Below are 23,420 nucleotides of genomic sequence, written 5' to 3'. Positions count from 1 at the left end.
TATGTATAAATATATATATCCCCATATCCGTCCCGAATTTTACCTGCTAAACGTCTTATTCCCAATACTCAGCGAATGTCAATGAATGGTGTGTATGTATCAAATTTATATTCAAAATGTATTTTTCTTCCTCATTTTTTAGGGAAAATTTATATCACCATGACATCAAAAATCCAACATTCCCCGGATTGTGTTGGTGTGATGTCCCTTCTTTTATCATTAGCTTGGTGTCACAGTGGATCATTACGAGATGTAGTGTGAATTTACAATATATAGAACTGATTTTTTGAATTCATCCCGTGGTATAATATGCTATAACGAACATGAATAAAAGCCTGATCGAATCAGAGTGCAAATGTCTGGATACTAGCACTCTACAAAAACAATAAAGGAGGTAGAGGAGATAAAGACAAGAGAAGAAGGAAAGAAAAAAAAACACCTATGAACGCCAACTTGCAATAATGCTTTCCTCGTTCCCGGATACCTTTCTTCTAGATCGCAAAAACTAGACAATCTCCACGGATTCACCGTTTATGATGACTTTAGTTTGCTTTTGCATTGATTTGCTCACCATTCACTTCAACGGGGACGTTATCAAGGTCGTCCAGTGATACGATCTTGTGAGGAATGATTCTTGGCCTCCCGTCTACTGCCTTTGCAGGACCCTTCTTCGGATTAGGAGCTTCATGCCGTTCCTCCTCCCGCGCGGTGTTACTCTTTCCTACTTTCGCCGCTTCTTGATTCGATTTCCGTTGGTCCTGGTCACTTTTTATTTTATCAAGCCTTTTCCTCTCCTTTTCTCTGATAAGCTTCTCCGACTGTAACACCTTCTCCTTTTCCTCCTTCAACTTCCTCGCTTCCTCTTCCTTAGTTCTCTCTTTCTCCGCCGCTCTTTCCACTTTCCCTGCATCTAGTCTCTCCAGCCTCTGCTTCTCCTTAATCCCCTCGTCTCCATCACAAAACAAATCATCAACTGAATCTTCCACACCATCATCTTTTTTCAAGCCTCCACACTTCTTCAAAATCTTCTCTTTATATTCTTTCGCGGTATCCAACAATTTGTCGAGGTCGGTCTTTATCCCGTCCATCCCAATAATCGGTAACCCAGTCCAAATCGGTAACGCTCCACCGGGCAGGTAATTCAAAATATTATTAAGTCTCATAATGCCTCTCTCCTTCACTGTGGCTGATACCTTAGACTCGGCTTCGGTGTGATAGACCGCTAGGGAATCAGCGGGATCGAAGTTGGGGTATAACATCAAGTATCCTCCTGCGGTGAGCAGTTCTAGGAAGTGTTTGTTCCATTGAGGGAAGGATTTTGATAGTGTGGCTGGGATGGTATAGTCGACTCCTTTGGTGTACGCTTGATCCAGACGCCTAGCGATGTAGAGATGGAGAAGACGCCAATGATTACCGAAGAAGAGTGTGGCATGGGTGGTTGGTGCGGCATAAAGGTATGGAGTTAGATAGCGGTCTTCATTTTCAGAAGGGGGAGAAGGCACGATGACAGATGGATCGAAGGGTTTCCCATCGACGCGGGATAGTGGCGCATCAAGGGAGATTCCATATATTAAACTTGAGTCAAGGGCAAATTGGGCGTTTGAGTGTTTATATTCCAATATAGAGTAAAAAAGGAACTGAAAATAAAAGGGAGACAATTCGATATTTGGCGAAAGGAATAAAACTGCTGATTCTTTGCCATTTGGGTAAAATGATTCGACAAATTCTGTTGGGTCTTCGTCAAGGGAGGTCGACCGTGGGGTTATACGATGTCGAATGAATATCCGGTCTTTTGATGGCCAGTTGAAGCCATTTATAAAATCGCGGATTGTTGAGTCAGTGTCAGGGTTGAGATCAATATATAGCCGAGGGAGGGAAGCAGTGAAGTAGTCGGCATTTTTCAGTGATTTCAACAGGCGAATTAGTTGACCACTATGAGAATCGGCATGGATGACAATATCGATCAAAGGCTTGTCCCAAGCACCTAGAGAAACAGCATCTAACTTTTGGAACCAAGGTATCGTACTGACATCGTGGGGTAACTTGATATGTGTGATACCGAGGTCCTTTGACTTCTGAACAATCGACTTTTGGAACCATAGATCCTCTCGGTCCATGTCGGATACGAAAACTGTCGGGGTGATATATTCCCTAATATATTTCAATGACGATTTGAGGGAGAGCCCCATACGATCGTCCGTAGACACACTTGCATAGTCTGGTCTTGCATCATGTATTATCACACCACACCCATCACTGTTCATACCGTTTGCTTTCCTAAAGAATTCGATTGACAGTTCGTTTCTTCCAACTAGGGCCAGGTGAACCACGTTCTTCTTAGCAACGGACATTTCGCAAGCGACACCAGCGAGTATAGAAGCGGTGTTCATATTCGCAGCGACAAAGACGACATGTCTGTTTCGGAGCTTGGAGTTGAACGACTGGACCTTAGCCAGCGTCTCGTACAGTCCGAGAAAGCGAATTGGGCCATTATATATAAACTTAGAGGCATTCGGATCCGCCGACTTCATCGAAGGGTCCACCTTCACAGCATTATGCGATGGAGGGGCAGAACCGAATTTGGAATCTTTCGGTATGGCGGCGGGGTTGGTCGCGTGGTCTGATACGGGGCCATCGGCAAGCAAGAGGCCGTCATTCCACCATTTCGAGTGGAAGAAAAGGTATAAAATTGCGCAGATTGCAATGACAATGAAGATGGGACGTCTTTTCCGACGAAACCTAAGGGTCGATCGCCATTGATCGGTCTGGAGGGAAGGAGGTTTAGGACGGCCAAAGTCATCTTTGTCTCGATAGGAAAGAGGAGTTCGGGTGGCCATTGTGACGACGGAGAAGCCAGGCAGCAGAGAGGGCTACACTGAGACCTGGCAGAAAGGCATCAATACTGTCCACACGGATGCCCTTCAGCGAACAGTCCTGTTAATGTATGTACTGGATTCAAGTTCAGACTGGCGGTGAAGTCTGTCGATGCCGTGCACTGCTACGACTGATGCAATGCAATGTCGAGTGGCCCTGAATGCAATGGGGCGATGTCGACCGGAAGACGTTATTGTTACGTTAACAGCTGGCTTGTGTCAGGTTATAATATAATTAATATGACACAACCAACATTGACCGTTTTCTCAACCATTTGTCCATCGCGCTCGAGCGGTTGATAACTAATATCGTACTAAGCTAATGCAGTGGTAAGTCGTTCATTTCCACCTGGCCCGATAGTTAATGTTGGAGCTTCCGTTTTTGATATTTGTGCCGGGCAGGTTAAAACGGGTGCCTGTGGGGCTGCTCTTAACCAGATTGGGTCACTTGCATGCATGGCACCAGCTTCTTCGCCAAAAATCTCCACTGAAACCTTCCTTCGACATCAAACCTGACCAGCCGTCGACGACATTTCGGGGAGCATCGCGATGCCTTGTTAAGAGGTTGATAGGGACGAGGTTCATCGCATATGCTCTGAGACTTTATACGGACCCACATAAGTGTTCCGACCGTGCGACAGCCTCGATGTCCAATCCTCCACCATCACTTTCCAGCAATTGGAAGGCTCTTCAAAAGTCGCTGAAGCGTAAGAGCCCGGCCGACGAAGAGCCCGGGAAGCAAAAGAAGTCGCCATCTTCGTCGGTATCGTCTAAGCGCCCGAAGACCTCTGATACGGCTACTACTACTACTACTACTACTACTTCCTCTTCCAATAAGAAATCAATGGCTTCACAACCAACAACTAACGGCAAAAACGGCGGCAAACTCGTTCTTAGGACGACTGCCGTTGCGAAATCTCAAAAACTGGCAAATTCTGGCAGTCCGGTTTCTTCTACTGCGTCTGTTACGACCACGGCCACGAATACAGTTACAGCTCAGGCCTTGACTTCCAGGAAATCGGCGATAGCATGGGCAAAGGACAATGATCTAGATCCAGATGCTGTAGCCGAAGCATTCTCGTCAACACAGGCAGTGACATCGGCGAATTCTGCAAAATCTACGGAAGCGGGGCGGTACATTGCTATTGATTGTGAAATGGTTGGAGTGGGCCCCCCAGATCATGAACTATCCGCACTTGCTAGGGTTTCGCTTGTCAATTACAATGGTCATTGTGTACTGGACACATTCGTGAAACCGAAGGAACGAGTCACCGACTGGAGGACGTGGGTGAGTGGTGTTAGTGCGAAGGATATGGCGAAAGGTGGGCTCCAATCATCTCAATTCTTTTACACTCCTCCCCCCTTCATTTCTAACAAATATTTTTTATAGCAATGACACTAGAGGAGGCACAGAAGAAAGTGCATGAAATTATTGACGGCAAAATCCTCGTTGGTCATGCTATCCATAATGACCTCGAAGCCTTATTTCTCTCACATCCGAAACGGGACATTAGAGATACCGCCCGGCATCAACCATTCCGAAAGATCGCCAAGCAGAAAAACCCCGGTCTGAAAAGACTTGCAAAAGAGATTCTTGGGTTGGATATTCAAGGTGCTGCACACAGTAGTGTGGAGGATGCCAGGGTCACCATGATGCTGTATAAAAAAGACAAGAAGGAATTTGAGAAGTTGGTGGCAGAGAAGTATGGAATTATGCAAAAGGGTAAACAGAAGCAGATGCCGAAAGGAAACAAGAAGAAGAAGAAAAAGAAGAAAAAGCAAGAAGAGAAAGCAGGATCTTGCGCGACAAATGCAGCGGATATCAAGACAGATGAAAGCGGTGGAGACGATGATGAAGACGACGACGACGACGACTTTGATGACTGGCTGGCATGAATTATATCATAAGCAACTAAGTATTTACGGGAAGAAGAAGAAAAAGAAGACTCAAGAAGCAGAAGAGAAAGAATAGGCTATAGTTTGTGGACTTTGTAGCGGCATGATACCCATATTAATATCGACTAGCGGCAGACCCTTGCAATTGCATCTTTTTCCATATGTATATAACATCTGTACTATAATTAATAGCCCGAACATCATTAACATCCAACTGCTCCGTATAGGTCCAAGAGTCGGTATACAGACTTAGTAAGTCGGCATACGTATGTCGTGTCTACAAATAGACAGGATCTAGAACTGGGAATAAGAAGTATGTATGTACGTATGTATGTCGATAAAAGCCGCATGAAGGCGGGCGCAGTTAATCTCCTTCAGAATCCGCCATTCCGGGCGCTATTTCTCTGAGGGCAGTGGACCTTCCGTTTTCCTCGATCCCGCATTTTTCAGTTATATTCTATGGTATAGATATATATATATTTAGCCTTCCCCATCCTGAACTATGTGCTGCCTTGTTTTGTATCGTACTGTCTTGTCCGGCCTGTATTATACCTGGTATCCTGTACCGCCTTGAAATTGTCCTGGACCTGCGCGTGTTGTGTCGACTGGCTGGCTGGCTGTCTTAAACATCTCATCCTCATCCTCTTCTACAGCCTGAATCCCTCCCCTTCTTTCTTTCCCCCCCTTCCATCGCCCACCAACGTTGCCTCGCTACCTACTACAAAACATCATCTCCGAAAAAAAAAAAAAAAAACACTGTTCGTTAGACGACATGGCCACCTCGGTCGGCGGGATGGCCCACGTCCCGCCTTTAAATAACGATTTCAAGGACAAACCGACCGCTGTTGTGGAGTCTCTCCTGCAAGGGCTCTCCATCTCGAATACAAATCCGAAACCCTCGCCGTTAATATTATCTTCTTCCCGTCCGGCTCGAAAGGAAGCCTCAGTTATAATCCCATATCTACCAACCGAAATTATCCAGGAAATCCTTTTCTACCTCTCGCCTCATGACTTCGATTCTGCTCGGCTTGTCTGTCGTGACTGGTTCCAGGCCTCTAGTTGTCGCGCCTTACTTCAGCGAAACATCGATGCCCTGCATTCCCCTTCAGGCGCAACTTCTCGCTCTAACCAATGGTCCGCCCAACAAATACAAACATTCTCCGTCCTTCACCTTCGAAGATACTTCACCACCCTCGTCACCGAATGGCCAGGCAGCCGTCATCGTGTCCCTTGCCTGAAGACTCGCCTTGACGCTCGCGCTCTCCTGGATGTCTCAAATCCGACCACTAACACTCCCAACAATGGTAATAATAGTAATACCAATACCACAACACCCAACCCGGATAGTAACAACTATTCGCCCAACGAGTCCTTCGAATGTGTCGGCTTCTCTCGTCAAACCGGCTCCTTTGCAGCCATGGTAGTCGGCCGCCGCTCTAACCGCAAACTCTACATCTGTCGATTGTTCTCCAAAACACACATGACCCTCGAATTCCGACCTCATCGACATTCCTGTTGTCCATGTATTCCCGAGCCAGGTCCTTTATACATGATATTCGATGTCAAAACAGCACTCAATCTCAGGATAGTCAAAGTCGACATGGAGGAAGTGGAATCGCCGTCAAGTGTCAAGGAATTATCGATTACATTCGAAAACGGCATCGTGGAAACATACACATTTGAAGGATTAGCACCACACAGGATCTACCAATTGAACATCAAAGACAAAACGGTCAAAACGGCGGCTATAGCGCATAACCATGGACCAAACCAAACGTGTGGGAATGCGCAGTGCAAGGCTGGAAATGGCTACGCTTTGACGAACCCGAGATATCCGAATCCAACAGGTCAGCCAGGGAACAAGATTAGAGGGTTTTTCCAGGGCTTTTTAAGTCGCTTCCATAAACACCCAAGCGCGGGATATCCCCCTGGGTTAGGATGGCAGCAGCAGCAGGCGAGGGGAAATCCAGCGATGTTGGAAGTCAAGGCGGCCATGCAATCGCCGGATCCGAAAACCATGAGAGTCAAGATTCTGGGTAGGGAAGAGCTATGCTACGTGCTCTCTGTCCCATTTGACAAACAGGGCAGCAACCTTGGTGTTCTAGCTGTATCCAAGAGCTCTGGCATGGTTTATGTTTGCGGAACATCACCAGAATTATCACAACCAAGGAAAGGCAAAGATGAAACGACAGTATATATGCATCATTGGCTATCTGTTCCATCCAGAAAAAATGGGAGGGGCGAAATAACCCATATTTCAGTCGCTCCTTTGATGCATTATGACGTCGGGCAGAACGATGCTTACATGGGTGTGCTGATTGGCTATGCGAATGGAGAAATCTGGCTGTGGCGTATGAACCGGGAGTGGCGTCATTTAGTACCCGGATGCGGACAAAACAAAGCTCAAGGGTCAGATGATGGAGAACAAAGGAAATATCTTGATAGACCAGTGCAGGCGCCGTGTGTTAGTACGGCCATACCACCACCACTGGAAATTCCGGTCGTCAAAGGCCAAGAGCTATCACTGCCGGTGTTGAATATCGTTGCGCCTGAGGGTCAGAAGGTAGATGTGGGGGATTCAAATGAAAAGGCATGGAAGCTCGCATATCTACCAGGTTTGAAGGCTTTAAATTTTGTGGCTCGGGGTGTGGTTATTCTCGCGGCAGATGGGAAGTTTGTTTGGGGATTTGACCTCAGGGAACTACACGGTTTCGATAAAAATACTGTACATGTTCCCGGAGGCGGCGTAGGTTTGTATGGAGGAACTTGGGGCGATGGAGGAGAGGTTTCTGGATTTTTGAATTGGGGGCGCGGTTAGTGGAAAACAAATCATTTTACACCCTTTATAATATTTGGCGTGGCAGCCCTTTCGTCTTAGAAAACGCCTATGGTCGTCTTTCTGTTGGTTCTGTTTCTTCTTCTTCTTCTTCTTCTTCTCTTCTTCTTTTTTTATTTATTTTATGTCCTTGATGGTATTGGATTTCCTTATGTTCGATGATACCCTGGGATGATTTACTTTTGCACTATCATTTGGGATTGGTGTCATAAAAGTCCTTTTTTTCTCTCTTACTTTTTTTCTTCCTTTCTTTCTTTTGATGATAGGCACGATTGCAGGTTGCGAGATAATTGTAATAATACCTATATAGATACGACTAATATAATAGATATACTGATAGTAGTTATACTACCAATTGATACTATCTTCCAACCGGTTTATCGATATTGCACTAAATATATATGAATTCAAAGTAACTTTAAATTTGATATCATCCATGCCTATGATGTTAAGATTCAAGGAAATATGAAATACAAGAACGCCCCGTTTTTTTGACCGAAAGCTTTTCCATACAGAAAATGGAGGAAGGAAGAAAGAAAGAAAGAAAGAAAGCTGAGTAAGAAACCATGATCATGCCCCGCCGCCCTAATCCACAATAAATGAAGCCCATTCAAAGGAAATCCGTATCGTCGTAACAATAAAAATAAAATAAAAATGACAAAAGCGAGGAAGAGATGATGTTTTTTTGTTTTGAAAAAAAAAATTAAAAAAATCACTGCCAATGCCTTCTCCTCCCATTAGTCGATGCCCCAGCACTCCTAGATCTAGCATGACTACTACCCCCAGGTCCCATACCCATATCGTGATCATTCAATCCATTCCTGGGATCACTCTTCTTCTTATATTCAATATCCTCCGCTTCATCCTCCGCGCTACTCCCCACCAACAATTCCAAAACCTTGAACACTCTATCGTTCAATATCCCACCAACATTGTTCCCGCCTTCTTCTTCAGGCGGTCTACCGATAGCATTCCACCCAGCAGTTTTAGCCCTCCACTCCCTTTCCTTCCTCCTCCTCAAAGCCAATTCGATCCTAACCGGGATCGCTAACGTCGTCCTAACGAGTTGCATGGTAACCCTAACCCTCCCTCTAACATCCAAATACCCCAAAGCCATCAACCGTTTCTGAACCCTATGTATCCTGCCCAATTCGATAGATATCAAAAACGCATAAACTCTGGTGGTGATGACCAACTGTCTTATTTTGAAGAAAGCGGATTCGATGCCGTCGATGACTTCGTTGCTGACTAGGTTTGGATAACTACGGTTTAGGGTTTCGAGGAGCTGTCGGACGTGGGTGAAGTCTCCGTCGAGGAATTCGGTGAAGATGGATTCTACGGCGCTACGGAAGGAGATTTCGCCGTCGAGGAAAGGGGCGGTGGGGTTGGAGGTTGTGAATTTGGAAGCGAGGATTGGATCGCGTGAGGCGCGGTCGTAGGTGCGACGGGAGGAAGGGGATTTTAGAACGTCGAAGGCGAAGCCGAGGCGTTGGAAGGCGCTGGAGATGTTTTTAATTAACTTTTCATCCTTTTATTATTACTATTATACATGTATATATAGACTTACCTGGTGGAATCAGGGTGAAAAGGGATTTTATCTGGATGACAGATCTTGCCGCGTTCGAGATAGCATCTTCGGATTTCGGCCGGAGATGCATTTCTAGAGGCGCCCAGGACTTTGTATAACTGTTACACGAGGGCGGTAGAGTGTTAGTTCTATTCTTTACAATATCGATAACTACTCAACTAAGTATATAACAATGGACAGAAGATATTCTGGCAATGTCTGTCAATTGGCAAAAAAGCCATTGCTCCAGAATCGATATCCAGTGTTAAACATAAAAGATGCAATTGCATACGAAGGAAGAAAGGGAAGTAAATATACTTACATCATCTTCATTCAATATCTCTAAAAATGGTTACACAAAAACGTTCCAATTAGCATTCAACTATCACATGCACGCATGTATGCATAATAATATGTATGTACTTTTCTTATGTATGTTGTATTTTTTTTTACTAATAAAAACGACAAAAAAAAAAAAAAAAGCATTCAAAGAAAACAAGAGTGAGAAAGAAAGAATACATACCTTCAATCAGCGAAGCCTTTGCAATCGCTCGAGGTGAAAGCGGCTCCTCCTGCCCTGCCTTTTCGGCACTCATTCGAGCGGAAAGACAGTTCAGTTCTGTGTTGCGTGATTATTTATTTTCTTGGGAGGCGAACGAAACGAGTCGCAAGATTTTCGATAAAAAAAAATATTTAATTATCTGCGACTTGCTTCAAGAAATTCGATCTAGAAATTGATAGATCGACCGGGGTGGTGGAATGGGATTAAGTCGGGTATTTGATATCAAAGAAGATGGACGTTAATGTTTCCTTCCGAGCCGAACGTTAATAATGTATGGCGATCCCGGTGTGTATATAAAATAAATTATAAGATCGTATTTATATAAAAAAAAGGATGAATACGAATCTCTCCAAGGCAAAAAAGAAAGAAAAGAAGAAGAAGAAGAAGAAAATATAGTGTCACGGGATGTTTAATTAATCCAACATTCAAAGACAAGGAAAGAACAACTGATAACCATAAATAAAAAGAGGAAGAAGTTATATCCGTATATTCATATGATCATATAAAAAGTTGTAAAATAGTGTCATGAAAAGGTAAAATAAAGAATCGAGACGGCGAATTTTCGGAGACCCGGGCCTTAGTTTTTGTAATCCTCTTCCTTTCTTTACTTCTCGTTCCGTATACCGGTATCCTTCCCAAGAAAGAAAGAGGGCGCGGGCCGGGTAGGGGTAACGGCTTTGTGTATGTGAGTAAGTAGGTGTGTGTGTGTGCGCTCACGGCCAAGGATGCGTTCTGTCCGTCGTATTTGGAGCAAAGTTCGGGAAGGCTGTCCCGTCCGAGAAGGAAAAAGAGAGTTCGGTATATGTATCGATGGTGTGATAGTATAGCAGATGTCAGGCCGGGCGGCGGGGTGTAAAGAAAACTGCTCGTGAAGATTTTAAAAATCGTCCCTAGGTAAGTACCGAGTACTAAATGTACTAAATATGTATTTCGTATCTTCTATCCACGCTAAGCTTAAAGGCCTCCTTGATAGGTTTCTTTCTTTCTTTCTTTCCTTCTTTCTTTTTTAAGATATATATATGATTTCCGCTGTCCCCCTCTCGGGCTTCTTATGCTTAGCTTAACTTAGCTTCGGAATCGTTAAAATGGTGCCTTTCTATTTTTTTCCTTTTTGGTTGGACTAAGTCGGTATCTTCTTTAGTAAATTCGATATTCAAATCGAATCTGGTAGGCACAGGTTCTATCCCCCAAAAGTGCTATTACCGAGAACCATGTAAGCAGGTACCTAATTTCGGTCGTGTAGGATTATCATGCATATGGGGAAATTCCAAAAGAAAGAGAGAAAAATGTTCGTGACGATTGATAAGATGCTTATGTCTATCAAACGTACGGTTGGAAGGTAAGTAGTTTAATTTGCGTAAAACCGGATAGTTAACGGATGCGCGATACGAAAGAATCGATAGCGAAAACCTCGAGCTCAGGGCTGGAAGGCCGGTTTCAAGGTATACGGTGTACAAGGGGATATTTTTGGTAAGGCTTCTATGTATTGATGGCTTGTTCTTTCTTGGCCGACCGGACGAAGGGTCATGAATTTTATGAAGTAATTGGTATTCCTGGGGTATCTGACAAGCTTAAAGAAGAAGTGTCGCGTCAAGGGGGGAAGGATAAAATGCCAAAAAGGACGACGACGACGATGACTTAGTTCGTTCGCTGAATGCAGGGAATCGAAGAGGAAAGAAATGCTAAGAAATATTTTCCCAACTGTCAATGTCAAAATCTTGCTTGAACCCTTTTTTCATTTTTTTTTTTTTTTTTAAATACAGCATTTAGAGTCAAAAAGAATCATGCAAACTTCATGCCAACTTGTATCATGGTTGTGTGTGTGGGCGAACGGTTTTCGCCAATTCGCTGGAATCCTCGATGCAATGAGACCCCCATGTCTCAATGAGGCGGTCCTTTTCTTAAGCATGTGAAAACGACCTTTTCTTCATGCTTCGACCTATACATACACAAAAAGGTGGGACTAGTTTTTCAAGCAATAGGTAAGCTCCTCAAGCTGTAGCCCAGTTGAGTAATAGCTGTGGCGAGCAGGAGCATGTGCAGGAAAGGATTTCCCAAGTCACAAAAAAGGTGGAGAAGGAAGAAGAGCTGGACGAAAGGGTACAATGCTGCATTGCATCTCAGGGCGTTCAAAGTCTGGGGGCACTGGGAGGGTTTATTTGAGCATGTGAAACTTGTGATTATCGGCATGGATCCCTGTACAAGAATCGATGGTTCCAGAGATAACGCTAAAAGTGAACGAGCCTAAATCGAACGGATTTACTTCGGCTGATTGGCATGTGGGAATGCGGCAGGTTTGCCGCATAAACTAACGTTATGGAGTTTAGACTTTAAGAATCTTGGATTCAGTTCCAAGATCCAAAGAACTTTTTGAGATCAGATTGTATGCAGATGACGTTTATATATTCGATTTCGCCAACGATGTCCAATTTCAATATATGGGGTCGATGCTAAAACTAAAACGAGTGGTATCTTATAATATCAGTTCACGCTCCTGTTCGCTGGCGATCGAATTTCGCAATGAAGTAATTAATCTTCAAAGAAAGAGATGGAGGGAATAAAAAAAAACCAAAATGCCCCAGTGGTATCATGTAAATGCGTCATGCTCTCCAAAACAAGCGAAAGAAGGGAATATGACCAAAAAGGCAAAACTTGAGAGACTGCCCTGTCTCTAATGAGGCTTTCATGATGTCCCGAGAAGAAAGCGACCAGCAAAGGAAATCAAAGTTCATATGGCTCCGCCCCTGCCCCGAATATCAAATGTGGCTTCCTCTTAGCCAAATCCAAGATGGCCTGCGCGAAAACAGAATTCGCCCATGCAAACCAGCTTCCTAAAAGATATGTTAGTCAGGTACAAAAAAACCTTCAACCGAGGATACGCAGCAAAACTAACTTGTATAATCACCCTGTCTATTGACATTCACGCTCTCATTAATCAACCCGAACCGACTAACCGTCTTGACTGCATCTATTGCCGCCATAATTTCCTTATCATCATCGCTTGTCATGGCTTGCATCAACAAGCTCATTGGCCATGCGTGCTTCAATCCAATGTGAGGGCCTCCGATTCCCTTGAACACTGGTCCTTCCAAAAAGAATGGGTTCCCTTCCCTCGATAATATCATTTTCCTGGTATTCTGATAGACCGGATCATTTACCGTCGTCCATCCTAGCTTGGGTAGTGAAAGAAGAGATGGCAGGTTCGCATCATCCATCATGATCCTTGAGCCGTAACCATCAACCTCGTAGGCATAAACCTTGCCGAATACTGGATCATCGACAATACCGTGGGCCTTAACACCATCAGCGATCCTTTTCGACCAATCGCTCGCGAAATTAGAATGATCCTTCCTCTTAGCATCGGCAAGCAATTTCGAGAGTCGACCGAGTTCAACGGACATGAAGGCGTTCCCAGGGATAAAGTATTGCAAAATACAGGCATCATCTGAAGGCCGGAAAGCTGAGCGGATCAGCGAGCTATTGCCGTTCAGGGGATTACCTCTACCCGAAAGCGAGAGCGTTTCCGTCTAATAATAATGGTAACCATGAGTTAGAATTATCTTATCATACGGTATTAATAAGAATTACTGCTCACCCCGATATTTGTGTTTCTCTGGAACGTATAACCTGGGAATTGTAAGATCCCAGAACTGGAGAAAGTTCCCAGCGCCTGTTCCTCGAGAACATTGAACACACTTTCCACAGCTGACAAAAACCTCTCAGTAACAAATGAAAGGTCACCTGTGTGTGCATAATATTGATTTGCGAGAGAGAAAAAGTTGGCTAAGCTGTCGATTTCGTACTTGCATTCGAAGACTGCTCTGTAATCGTAGGAGGGATGGACGGAGTCGTCTTGGCCGTTATTGGCTCTATTCCATTTATATCAGCAAACTGTATCAATTTCATCTATGGTCAGAAAAAAACATACGGCTTGACATGACTACCTCTCGGTGGCTGGAAAGCATTACAATACGGGCTTTCAATAACATATCCTGCCTGCGTATTGATTGCTCCCCAAACCAACTTCTTCAGCTTTTCATCCTTACGCAACAACGGCATGTACCCAGCCAACTGATTCGTAGAATCTCGTAGCCATTCCGCATTGATGTCGCCTGTGACAATAAAACTCTGGGCACCCTTAACCTTCTCGTCCCCTAGTATACCAGAAAAACCAACGGGGGCATTCTCCGTTTCTTCACCGGTGACGTGCCATCTAACGGTTGTATCCAAAGTGCTAGGATAACAGTTTTCGAACAATCGCGCGAGATCCCTATCGACAAGTCGTGTTGTCATGTCCCTGATAACCCTTTCTACAGCATTTGATCGGAAACTCCTGCATTCTGGAACAGGTCGCTGGAACGGTAGTTGTAAAGGTCCATCGCTAAGTGGTAGATGGCGACGCGAAGAGTAGTCTTTGTAGTCCGGACACGAATCTCCCCACGGGTCGCCATCGAAATCATTGAGATACAGGACCTGCGAACGTCCGGGAGTCTGGAAGAACAAGAGAACAAGGATTATGGCAGTAAGGAGAAACATTAGGATATTAGAAGCCGACAACCAATTACGGTCGTCGGAGTCTGTGGGATTGTAGGTGGGTTTACTATGTGGATGTTTTGAAGGCGACGGAGGACGATAAGTAGAAGGTCCACGACGAGGCGGCTGAAATGGAAATGGGGCAGCACCCTGCTCAGGGACTTGAAGATGGTGTCCTGAAGTCGCAAAACCCTCGGTGGGACTATACGGCGGCTGTTGTTCGAGTTGGTTCTCCAGTGGGAGGTCGCTGGAAGGGGTGTCTGGCACTGGGCGGGGGGTTCGGTGGTACATTCCAGCGATTATGGTGACGTTGTAACACAGCTGGCATTTAACATCCACCCTGCTTATTGCAATTGCTATGCAATACCGCTCGAGATGATGGGAAAGACGAGGGCATAACCATCACTAACTAAATATCTGGCGATGGCGTATCCCTGTGGTTGAAATACGTCCAGATTAGCACCAACAGTTCACCTGGTTTCAAAAGAGGACTACTTGTCGTCGAGCCTGAGCGTCGTTTTTTTGCAGGCGAACTTGGCTCGATTTGCGGGGCGGTTTAAGCCGAAAAGCGAAATCCCAGCCTATTTCCCCTGCAAGCGGCCATCCCAAGACCCTCCGTCCCCATGAATCAAAGGCCCGAACCCGTCGAAACAAACAGTTTGTAGTGATAAGCTTAAGCTTATACTCTTCATAGTTGATTAGAATAGATGTTGTTATCAAATTTCCCGATTATCTTGCATATATGTATGCCGTTTTAAATATGGATTATGCACAAGTGGTATATTTGGATTCTACTCTCTGCTTTGTGCCGAGACGCGGGGTTCGAACAGCCCTCCCAGTCTGTCCTTATCTTTCGATATCACAGCATTTTTTGCCTCTTCAAACCAAACAGTCCCATTGTTTACCTTCTCGAGCAATGCTATTATTAACCTCAGTTGGTCCCGTAAATGTTGGACCGTCCCGTCTGCCTCCTCTTCATAAACTCGTATCCAACAAAACACTGTTGCCTTCAATATTTCGTTATTATATCCCGACATCCTTGGCCAACAATTTCTCGTGACCTCCACTAAAGTCCCAGCCGCAGCGAGAGCAGCTTCCGGATACGTCGAAACAAACGGAGAAGTCATGGGTTCGGTGCAAAAAGGTATCAGTTTCTAATCAAACGCCCGAACACGAATCAAATTTTGATATCAGCTAGCCATCCCCAGGAAATACCATGTCAGTGGGAAGAAAACATGTGATACTTACCGAAAGATGCTTCACGCTGCTAATGCCCAAAGCGCCCACAATGATACTGGTTTCCTGTAAGAAAACTTCTATCATTCTAACATTCTCTCCGGCATAAGTCATCCCATTGAATGGCCCATCTCTCAATATCTTATCAATGGCTTTGTACCACATGCCGTCATCCACACCCGCATATCGATGCGTCGCCAATCCCATAAGCGCTGCAACCCCGGCTCGGAAGCTTCTGATAGAATGGTTGATAGGTGTCAAAGGCGGTAGGAAGTGGAGACACGGAGATATTGCCTCTTCGAACACCGATCCAAGACCTGTGCGAGTTAGGAAATCATGACCGACGGAACGAATTACCCGGTCAAGGATCTCGCAGGCATGTGCTTTGCTCAGGATATCGCCTTCATCCAACGTCGTGAGGATTGGTGGGATGACAAGATGCCAGTTTTGCTCCAAAGATTCGCGCTAGCATAGTGGGTTTAGTATAACATTACCTATGTAGGGTCAGGGAAAAGAAAAGGGTATATACCTTGAGGTTGGCGACTGCGTAGTTCAGGATACATAATGCCTCCGGTCGATCCTTCCTCCATGGCTTCTCGTCCGAGAATGAGAATACTGCTGCCTTCGCCTGGGGTACCCTCATAGCCTTTCTGCCTTGATCAGTGATCGTGCCTGGGCCCCTGCCGAATAAAGGCTTGATTGTGTTCTTCAGCATAAACTCTATTATAACATCATCCGATGCTAGCATGGACCCATATGTATCAATTAAGCCATCACAGACTTGAGCGGTTTCCTCTGTCGTCCATTCAACCGTTCGGCAAGCATGTGTAGCTATAGCTGAGGCCACATCATTCTTAAGAAGGGAACTCGAGCTTAGCAGTTCTTCTGTAAGAAGATCATGGAGAATCGAGAGAGATATCCTTGCGATTCTTTTGAAGATGACCAGATTCGGAGTAGGCTGTAATCCTAAGCGCAAGTTAGTATATCCAGAGTTTCTTTTCGAAAAGCATATAATGTATCGGAATACCTTTGAAGGGGTCCTGTTCGAGATCAATCTCATCTACCACCTCTTGATTTGGTCGTAAAGCTTCACATAGAGAAAACACAAAATCCTCAGGTTTGTATGACACCACTGTCTCACTCGTAGCTTCCTCGCCTAGTTGCAGCGATTTTATGTAATCATATACGTAAAGTTTCGCCAATAGCTAAGATTATCGCCGTCAGTATAGTAACAACCTCGGAACGTGTCCCTCCGTGCTTTAGATAAAACATCATGATCACCTTTCTGCTATTCTCGAGCGTACCGTCCGCAGCTTTTTGACACTCAATAATATCTTGCGCTATAGCTTTGAGGTCCGGTATAGTTCTGTATAGCTGCAGTTAGCTTAGGTTCTGGCCTATCAGGATATTTCTTGGGCACGTACTCTACATCGATGACACCAGAAACTTGGAGGCTTTCTGGAGGGTTATCGCTTCCAGCTGCCTCGTTTGCAGCTGAATCCATGATTAAAAGGTTGATGGAGACAAACAATGCACGCGTTCTTGAAGCTCTGGGTTTATATGTAGTAGGTACTAGTACTTATGCATATGACATCTGGGTTGACTTTTTAGCACGTTGGATCTCGCGGCAGCGCGGCCGAAAAGAGGCACTTTGTTGCATTTTGAGCTATCAACGCAAAATTTGCAAGCAGAAAGTTTTATGTCGAGAATGCGAGCTTCGAGTTTAGAGAGGTTGTCGGTTCTCTCTTGAGATTGTGAAAAGTGGTGATTTGAAAGTCTAAATTTTGAAATTTCTAAGCAGTTCTAGACTCTTTTGTACCGATAATAAGAACTATAGTATTGAAGAATTCTTGAACGGTATTGTGCCACAGTCAGGAAATCCAAAGACGCCTCAACTCCAACTTATCAATAAGTCCTCCTCGATCGATTTTGACATTACAATGATAGCCTAGTTATATTATCCAGTAGCAAGTTTATTTACTCATAGAAGCTTTGAAGACTTGCATTAAGTTGTCTTGTCGCCAGATTCCTCAACCATAAACCTCTTAGACCCTAGATGTAGTCTCTGTCCTGAGTACTCCATGTCCATGTCTCTTCGACTTCATAGTAGTAGCTAGCCCGGAAAACTCGAGATAGAACCTAAATGAACGAGGCTCGTGAATTCAGTAGACTAGGGTAAAATATCTTTCAAGCCTTCCTCCATCCTCGAAACCATCCCCTTCTTTCCTCACTCCTTATCCAAAAAGATATTCCGCTTTAAATCAAGCCCCGAGCGTATTTTCATCCAGGAACCTCAGGTGTCTAGTAGCGAGACGTCTCAGTCCAATTCCGTCACAGAAATCGACTCCAATACGATTTGCCGCAATATCTCAACCAAAATGGCTAGAACTAAATACCGATTCTTCCAAGCTTTGAGAGCCAAAAGAAGCTCAAAGTTTCGAAGAGCTAGGGCCGCAACCAATACCGCCAACAGGACCATTCAAGGCGATGTTGTCCCTGAACAAAACAATGGCAACCGTAATGGCCAAGATCTTGAGTGTCCGAATTTTATCCTGTTGGGTTACCAACAAAAGAAGCACTTTAGGGATATCTATAAGGGCTTCGTCCGTTACGGGATTGTCGACCATGGAAAGATGATCGGAAAAATGCAAGCATTGTGGACCGGGTGTCAAAACCATACGGACAGCCTCAAAAAATACTGGCTCAACTTGCAAGTTGAACAGAGGGTAAGTTAGTTTCATTTATACGTCATAAGTTTTTTTCGTAGTATCATGGTTTATTATCAAAGAATAGGGAAGCTCACATAATTATAATGCTATAGGGACACTTTCGAATGCTGCGAAAGAAACGAATGATTACTCGCCGGAATATTCGAAATGCCACAAAGCTAGGACTCATTCAGCCCGCCGATCCCGACGAGGAAGCTGTTGACCAGGAGAATCCTCTGAATGCCGATATTGACGCGGTAGAACAAGGGATCCCGACTTTGAAACAAAACGACCAAGCCTTCAAATTCCGCCGAAATAGTAATTTTGAGTCGATCATGAATGCATGGCAACTCAACCTACGAGAAACGGACGTTACTAAGCCCGTTAAACCCGTTAAACCTACCAAACCTTTCAGAAGTGAAGTTAGTATCGGTGAATTACTAGCTCTGAACAAAGGGAACAAAGGGCGTGCCAAAGGCGGGAAACATCACAGAAAAATGTCTAATGACCTCGATGATACCATCACGGATCAATTAGGGTCACTCAATCTTGAGAATACGGAGCATGATGGTGATGAAGAAGGCAAGGTCGATGTTGAGAGTTCCAACTAGTCGGCAAGTCGGGTCCAGAGGGTCACAACAGCTGGGTTGATGGTTTCATTTCCATTTCCATTTCTTTCTTTCTTCTTTTTCTTTCTTTTCTTTTTCCTTTCCTTTTTTTCTATTTCTTTCCTTCCTTCCTTCCTTCTTCCATTTTTACTATTCTCTTCTTTTTCTTTCTTTTTATCTTTCTTTCCTTTTTTGTACGTATCTCTCCCTTTTGCGACAAGAGTCCGGATGAGAATGAGATATGTCTGGGTTCCGAGTCTACCAAGGGAGATGATTATGTTTTCAGGTTTCCAGGCATCATTTTTTTGGTGCGCACCAATTGGAGATCGATCAATAGTGGATAGTGGATAATGAATAAGTTGAATATTATTCTCCGACCAAAATTACATTCGAATTCAAAGATGTTCGTCCCAACCACGTTGCATTTTCTGCGTTGGGCAGGGATGCCGCACAAGCTCGAACGAACCTCAAAGCTGTAACAAAAAACCTAGTAATAACTTCGACTCATATGCTCATTCACCCGCAGCCATTTCGCATTCTTTTTTTTCGCATTTCCCTTTCCTTCTCTCTCTCCAAATCTTCAATCAAAACTTTCTTTACATATGATCCGTCCTTACATCCTTAACCGCCGGCTGCGACTATCATTGCTCCAGCAGCGCCCCTCCTCTGAGTCACCCCACCACTACCACCACTACCACCACCGCGGCCGCCAATTCTGCGCCTTTGCCATAAACCGACATATATCAGGATTACAACGCCCATACTCCTCTCCGCATTCGCGCAGTATCTCACATTCCCACTGTCGAGTCCTATTACTCACACTATCATCACCGATAATACCTACAACAACAGCAGTCCATCGATCACGGTTCTCAACAACCTCTACAACAAACAAAAAGATGGCGACACAGTTATTACCAACGATAACATTAACACCAGATGAAGAAAAAGTCCGAACCCTACTCGTCGATGTCGCGACTTTTATCGATTCTAGAAATTCAGAGTCTACTGGTACTAGCAGTAGTAGTAGCACGGCGACACCAACAGTTCTCCGTATAACCGGCGGGTGGGTACGGGATAAACTTCTGAACGGGAAATCCCACGATATAGACATCGGGATCAACAACATGACGGGGTTTGAATTCGCATCACATCTGAATGAATTTTTGACGAATAATATTGAGAAATATAATATTCCTGCGAAATCGATTCATAAGATTGAAAGTAATCCCGAGAAGAGCAAGCATTTGGAAACAGCGACGACGAAGATTTTGGGGTTGGATATTGATTTTGTGAATTTGAGGTGTGAGAGTTATTCTGATGATAGTCGGATTCCGAAGATGGTAAGTAAGGAGAGGGGTGACTGATGTTATTGTTAACGGTTTTATAAGTGAAGCTGGCTAATAAGTTGTGATATAAATTAGGAATTCGGTACTCCTCAAGAAGACGCCCTCCGTCGTGATGCCTGCGTAAACGCCCTATTTTACAACTTAATGACCCAACAAGTCGAAGACTTCACCGAACGTGGTCTGAAAGACCTCCAAAATCGTATCCTACGAACACCCCTCCCACCTCTTCAAACCTTCAAAGACGATCCTCTCCGCGTTTTACGTCTCATCCGTTTCGCCAGCCGTCTTTCCTTCACCATAGATCCCAAAGCCGCAGAGGCGATGCAACATCCCAAGATTAAATTCGCATTAAAGCAAAAGATTAGTAGAGAAAGAGTTGGAGTTGAAGTTGAGAAGATGTTATACGGAGCACGACCCTTCGAAGCGTTAGATCTTATTGAAAAGTTAGGATTGGGAGATGCTATTTTAGAAATACCGAATTTAAACGAGGAGAAATTGGAGGAGGTTAGAAGTGTAGATTTAAGGAGAGGGATAGAAACGGTTAAATGGTTGTTTGGGGAGTTTAGGAGTAAAGAAGGGTATGAGGCAACTCGGGGACTCGCAGGTTCCGAGAGGGATGAGTATATACTATGGATCTTTGCAGCTACGATGCCGTGGATTAGGGTTTTCGTTCAGGATAAGAAGAAAGGGAAAATCAATGTGGGTGTGGTGGCTGCGAGAGATGGATTGAAGCTGAGTAACAAGGATTTCGAGAGCTTGTCGAAAATGGCGTATGCACTCAATGGGGTCAAATATACGATACGAAACCCTTCGGGACTCACGAGGAGTGTTTTGGGAAAATACCTAAGAACGATGGGGTCCGAGTGGAGGATTCAGGTATTGGCCAGTTTGTTGGCGGAGTTGGTTGAGGCGAGATCCCAGGGGGTTGAACTTGGGAGTCATGGGGATTTGGAGATTATTAGTGGATATGAATCGTTTTTGAAGCGGGTTTATGATGAGGATTTGGGAGAGGTGTGGGATTTGAAGTATTTGTTGACGGTAAGTAGTTTTCGTATTTTTTACCATGTGAGGGCTTGGGAAAGACAGTGATACTGATTGAAGTTACTTTTCTGTTATAGGGGAATGAGGTGAAAGATGCATTGAAGCAAAAACCTGGGAAATGGATGAAAACGGCGTTAGAACAGGTTATGGAATGGCAATTGGATAACCCGACAGCTACGAAAGAAGATGCATTGGAAAACATCAAAACGATAGTCGATGTGCCGTTCAACTAACCTAGAGAGCAGTGAGCTTATCAAGATTTTGTTTACCTAATATCATCTCGAAGATTAACATACTACAGAAGCATAGCATGGGCGTCACATCATTTTTTCACATATAGTTTTCACAATACATTCAAATTCTTGTATATACTTATCAAAAATACGGACGGTTTTAAAATCTTCTGGTTTGAAGGAAATGAAAGAGTTTTGATTTGAAGAATATATCCATTACATGATGTTTATCGAATTTATAAGCAACCGATGACAAAAAGAATGAAATGGCTCTCTTTTTATAATATTAAAGTTCCTTTATCTTCCGTCAAAAAAAAAAAATTTGGTATTAAATTATATCCCCGGACTCATGCTTCATTTATTTTATAAGAAAAAAAGAAATAAAGAAAAGAATGCATGGCAAGACTCCATCAAATCCATCGAGGTTGTTCTTTCGTCAGGGAAAATATTGAACGAGGGCAACATTTTTTGTCGAAACTCCTTTTTTCTTTTTTTTATATTAAAAAGAATATATTTGAGGGAAAGGATTCGAAGATGTATATTGGCGTGAAAGACAGTCGTTGGAAGTGGGAGGAGGGATTATAGTGGCGGATGGTGGGTATTTACTTGGAGTGCTATTGTCCATGATGTTAGAATTGGAGATGTAGAGATTAAAGAAGATATGTTAGAGATAAGGAAAGTACCTTTGGGCATCCGGCGCACTTGCAGTCAGTGCAGGAGCAGTCGTCACCGCATCGGTCAACCATGGTGATTTGAGCGACTATAGAAAGTGAATATCATATTAGCAATTTGAACGATAGAAAAAAATAATCCTCAGAATAGAAAGGTTGTCGTACTCATTTTGATAGATTGGAGTTTAAAGCTTTTAAAATAAAAAGATTTAGGAATTGTAGATTTGTATTTTGAGTATCTCGTAGATATATTTCGTAGGATGATGATTTAGAATCTTAAAATGAAGAACTGGGGGAGCAGGAGGGGTATTTATAAACTTCTTCAACAGTGTAAAAAAAAGAACGTTAACTTACCCAACGTCACCAACTTGCGAAAAACAAAATAACAAATAATACAAAAACAGTTACCTAAGAAAGAAGGAAAGACAGAAAGTATTCGGCGGGACCGTCATAGCTTAGAGGTTGCCCTGATTTGATCCCCATTTTTGCCATCCAACAGGAAGCAGTTAGAGGCCGGAGGGGCTAGCCAACAGGAAGTCTCGGTCCAGGTCAGTCCAGCTGCACTGCAAACTGCAAACTGCAAACTGCAAACTGCAAACCACACTACGTTACACCCCACCTTTTAGGATGCATGACTTAACAGGGCAAGCGAACGAAATGGAAATCTAAGCTATCTTCTTTTTTTTTTTTTTTACCTTGCTCAACTAGCAAGTCCGAGTGCACGCGGGGTGTTAGATTCCTTGGTGATAGAATCCTTGATGATATCTATCCCTATCCCTATCTTTCCTTTTCTTTTTCTTTTTTTTTCTTTCTTGATCGATTGATTGCAATCGTACTGGAATAGTACTTACCAAGGGGGGGCATTGCTTGGGATCGATCGGACTAGGCCGCAGACGTCCAGTCGACGTCAAACGGGGATCCCAGACCTGGTTCATTGGCGCTAAACTACGCACAAATGGCTCTTCTCCCTGCTTCTCTCGCCTTGTGTTCTTTTCCTTAACTTTCTTCATTTTTCTAAATTCTAAAAAAGAACAAATAGATGTCAAGATCGATAGTATGAGCTCCCCCCCTTCTCCTACGGCTAGGGGTCGGAGTTACACAGTATGCATCTTTGCGTGTTAAAAAACGTAAGCTTAAGCTTACAATGGGGATCAAATATCATAAATGTATTTGGTTATACGGTATTATACGGACGAAGCCGAGGAGAAAGAACGAACGAACATTGGGGAGTTTGGATTAACAAATCGATGACCGATAAGCATGACTGATAGATTAGATTCTTTTTCTAAACAGCATGCAGGCAACTT

At 44.0% G+C, this 23,420-nt stretch overlaps 8 protein-coding genes across 8 annotated transcripts; 4 read left to right on the top strand and 4 right to left on the bottom strand.

Annotated features, from left to right (window-relative positions):
• Nucleotides 1-542: 542 nt before the first annotated feature.
• On the bottom strand, nucleotides 543-2,837 carry AOL_s00006g320 (uncharacterized protein; the record flags this gene model as incomplete). The annotated part of the gene is made up of 1 exon (XM_011119629.1): nucleotides 543-2,837. One exon carries the CDS (start codon nucleotides 2,835-2,837, stop codon nucleotides 543-545), a length of 2,295 nt encoding a protein of 764 aa, XP_011117931.1.
• A 682-nt stretch (nucleotides 2,838-3,519) lies between these two features.
• Nucleotides 3,520-4,769, top strand: AOL_s00006g319 (uncharacterized protein; the record flags this gene model as incomplete). Its single annotated transcript, XM_011119628.1, has 2 exons — nucleotides 3,520-4,195; nucleotides 4,264-4,769. 2 exons carry the CDS (start codon nucleotides 3,520-3,522, stop codon nucleotides 4,767-4,769), a joined length of 1,182 nt encoding a protein of 393 aa, XP_011117930.1.
• Nucleotides 4,770-5,541: 772 nt separating this feature from the next.
• On the top strand, nucleotides 5,542-7,587 carry AOL_s00006g318 (uncharacterized protein; the record flags this gene model as incomplete). Its single annotated transcript, XM_011119627.1, has 1 exon — nucleotides 5,542-7,587. One exon carries the CDS (start codon nucleotides 5,542-5,544, stop codon nucleotides 7,585-7,587), a length of 2,046 nt encoding a protein of 681 aa, XP_011117929.1.
• Nucleotides 7,588-8,317: 730 nt separating this feature from the next.
• On the bottom strand, nucleotides 8,318-9,768 carry AOL_s00006g317 (uncharacterized protein; the record flags this gene model as incomplete). The annotated part of the gene is made up of 4 exons (XM_011119626.1): nucleotides 8,318-9,104; nucleotides 9,173-9,291; nucleotides 9,495-9,514; nucleotides 9,696-9,768. The coding sequence occupies 4 exons, from the start codon at nucleotides 9,766-9,768 to the stop codon at nucleotides 8,318-8,320; spliced, it is 999 nt and encodes a 332-aa protein (XP_011117928.1).
• A 2,687-nt stretch (nucleotides 9,769-12,455) lies between these two features.
• Nucleotides 12,456-14,558, bottom strand: AOL_s00006g316 (uncharacterized protein; the record flags this gene model as incomplete). Its single annotated transcript, XM_011119625.1, has 4 exons — nucleotides 12,456-12,565; nucleotides 12,628-13,261; nucleotides 13,330-13,603; nucleotides 13,663-14,558. 4 exons carry the CDS (start codon nucleotides 14,556-14,558, stop codon nucleotides 12,456-12,458), a joined length of 1,914 nt encoding a protein of 637 aa, XP_011117927.1.
• A 500-nt stretch (nucleotides 14,559-15,058) lies between these two features.
• On the bottom strand, nucleotides 15,059-17,007 carry AOL_s00006g315 (uncharacterized protein; the record flags this gene model as incomplete). Its single annotated transcript, XM_011119624.1, has 6 exons — nucleotides 15,059-15,421; nucleotides 15,516-15,968; nucleotides 16,033-16,469; nucleotides 16,531-16,708; nucleotides 16,785-16,869; nucleotides 16,928-17,007. The coding sequence occupies 6 exons, from the start codon at nucleotides 17,005-17,007 to the stop codon at nucleotides 15,059-15,061; spliced, it is 1,596 nt and encodes a 531-aa protein (XP_011117926.1).
• Nucleotides 17,008-17,881: 874 nt separating this feature from the next.
• Nucleotides 17,882-18,822, top strand: AOL_s00006g314 (uncharacterized protein; the record flags this gene model as incomplete). The annotated part of the gene is made up of 2 exons (XM_011119623.1): nucleotides 17,882-18,229; nucleotides 18,325-18,822. The coding sequence occupies 2 exons, from the start codon at nucleotides 17,882-17,884 to the stop codon at nucleotides 18,820-18,822; spliced, it is 846 nt and encodes a 281-aa protein (XP_011117925.1).
• An 896-nt stretch (nucleotides 18,823-19,718) lies between these two features.
• AOL_s00006g313 (uncharacterized protein) lies at nucleotides 19,719-21,442 on the top strand (the record flags this gene model as incomplete). Its single annotated transcript, XM_011119622.1, has 3 exons — nucleotides 19,719-20,162; nucleotides 20,244-21,206; nucleotides 21,287-21,442. The coding sequence occupies 3 exons, from the start codon at nucleotides 19,719-19,721 to the stop codon at nucleotides 21,440-21,442; spliced, it is 1,563 nt and encodes a 520-aa protein (XP_011117924.1).
• Nucleotides 21,443-23,420: the final 1,978 nt, after the last annotated feature.

This window comes from Orbilia oligospora (assembly GCF_000225545.1).
Source record: "Orbilia oligospora ATCC 24927 unplaced genomic scaffold scaffold00006, whole genome shotgun sequence".
NCBI classification, from domain to species: domain Eukaryota; kingdom Fungi; phylum Ascomycota; class Orbiliomycetes; order Orbiliales; family Orbiliaceae; genus Orbilia; species Orbilia oligospora.
This window is presented reverse-complemented; position numbering and strand designations above follow the sequence as displayed.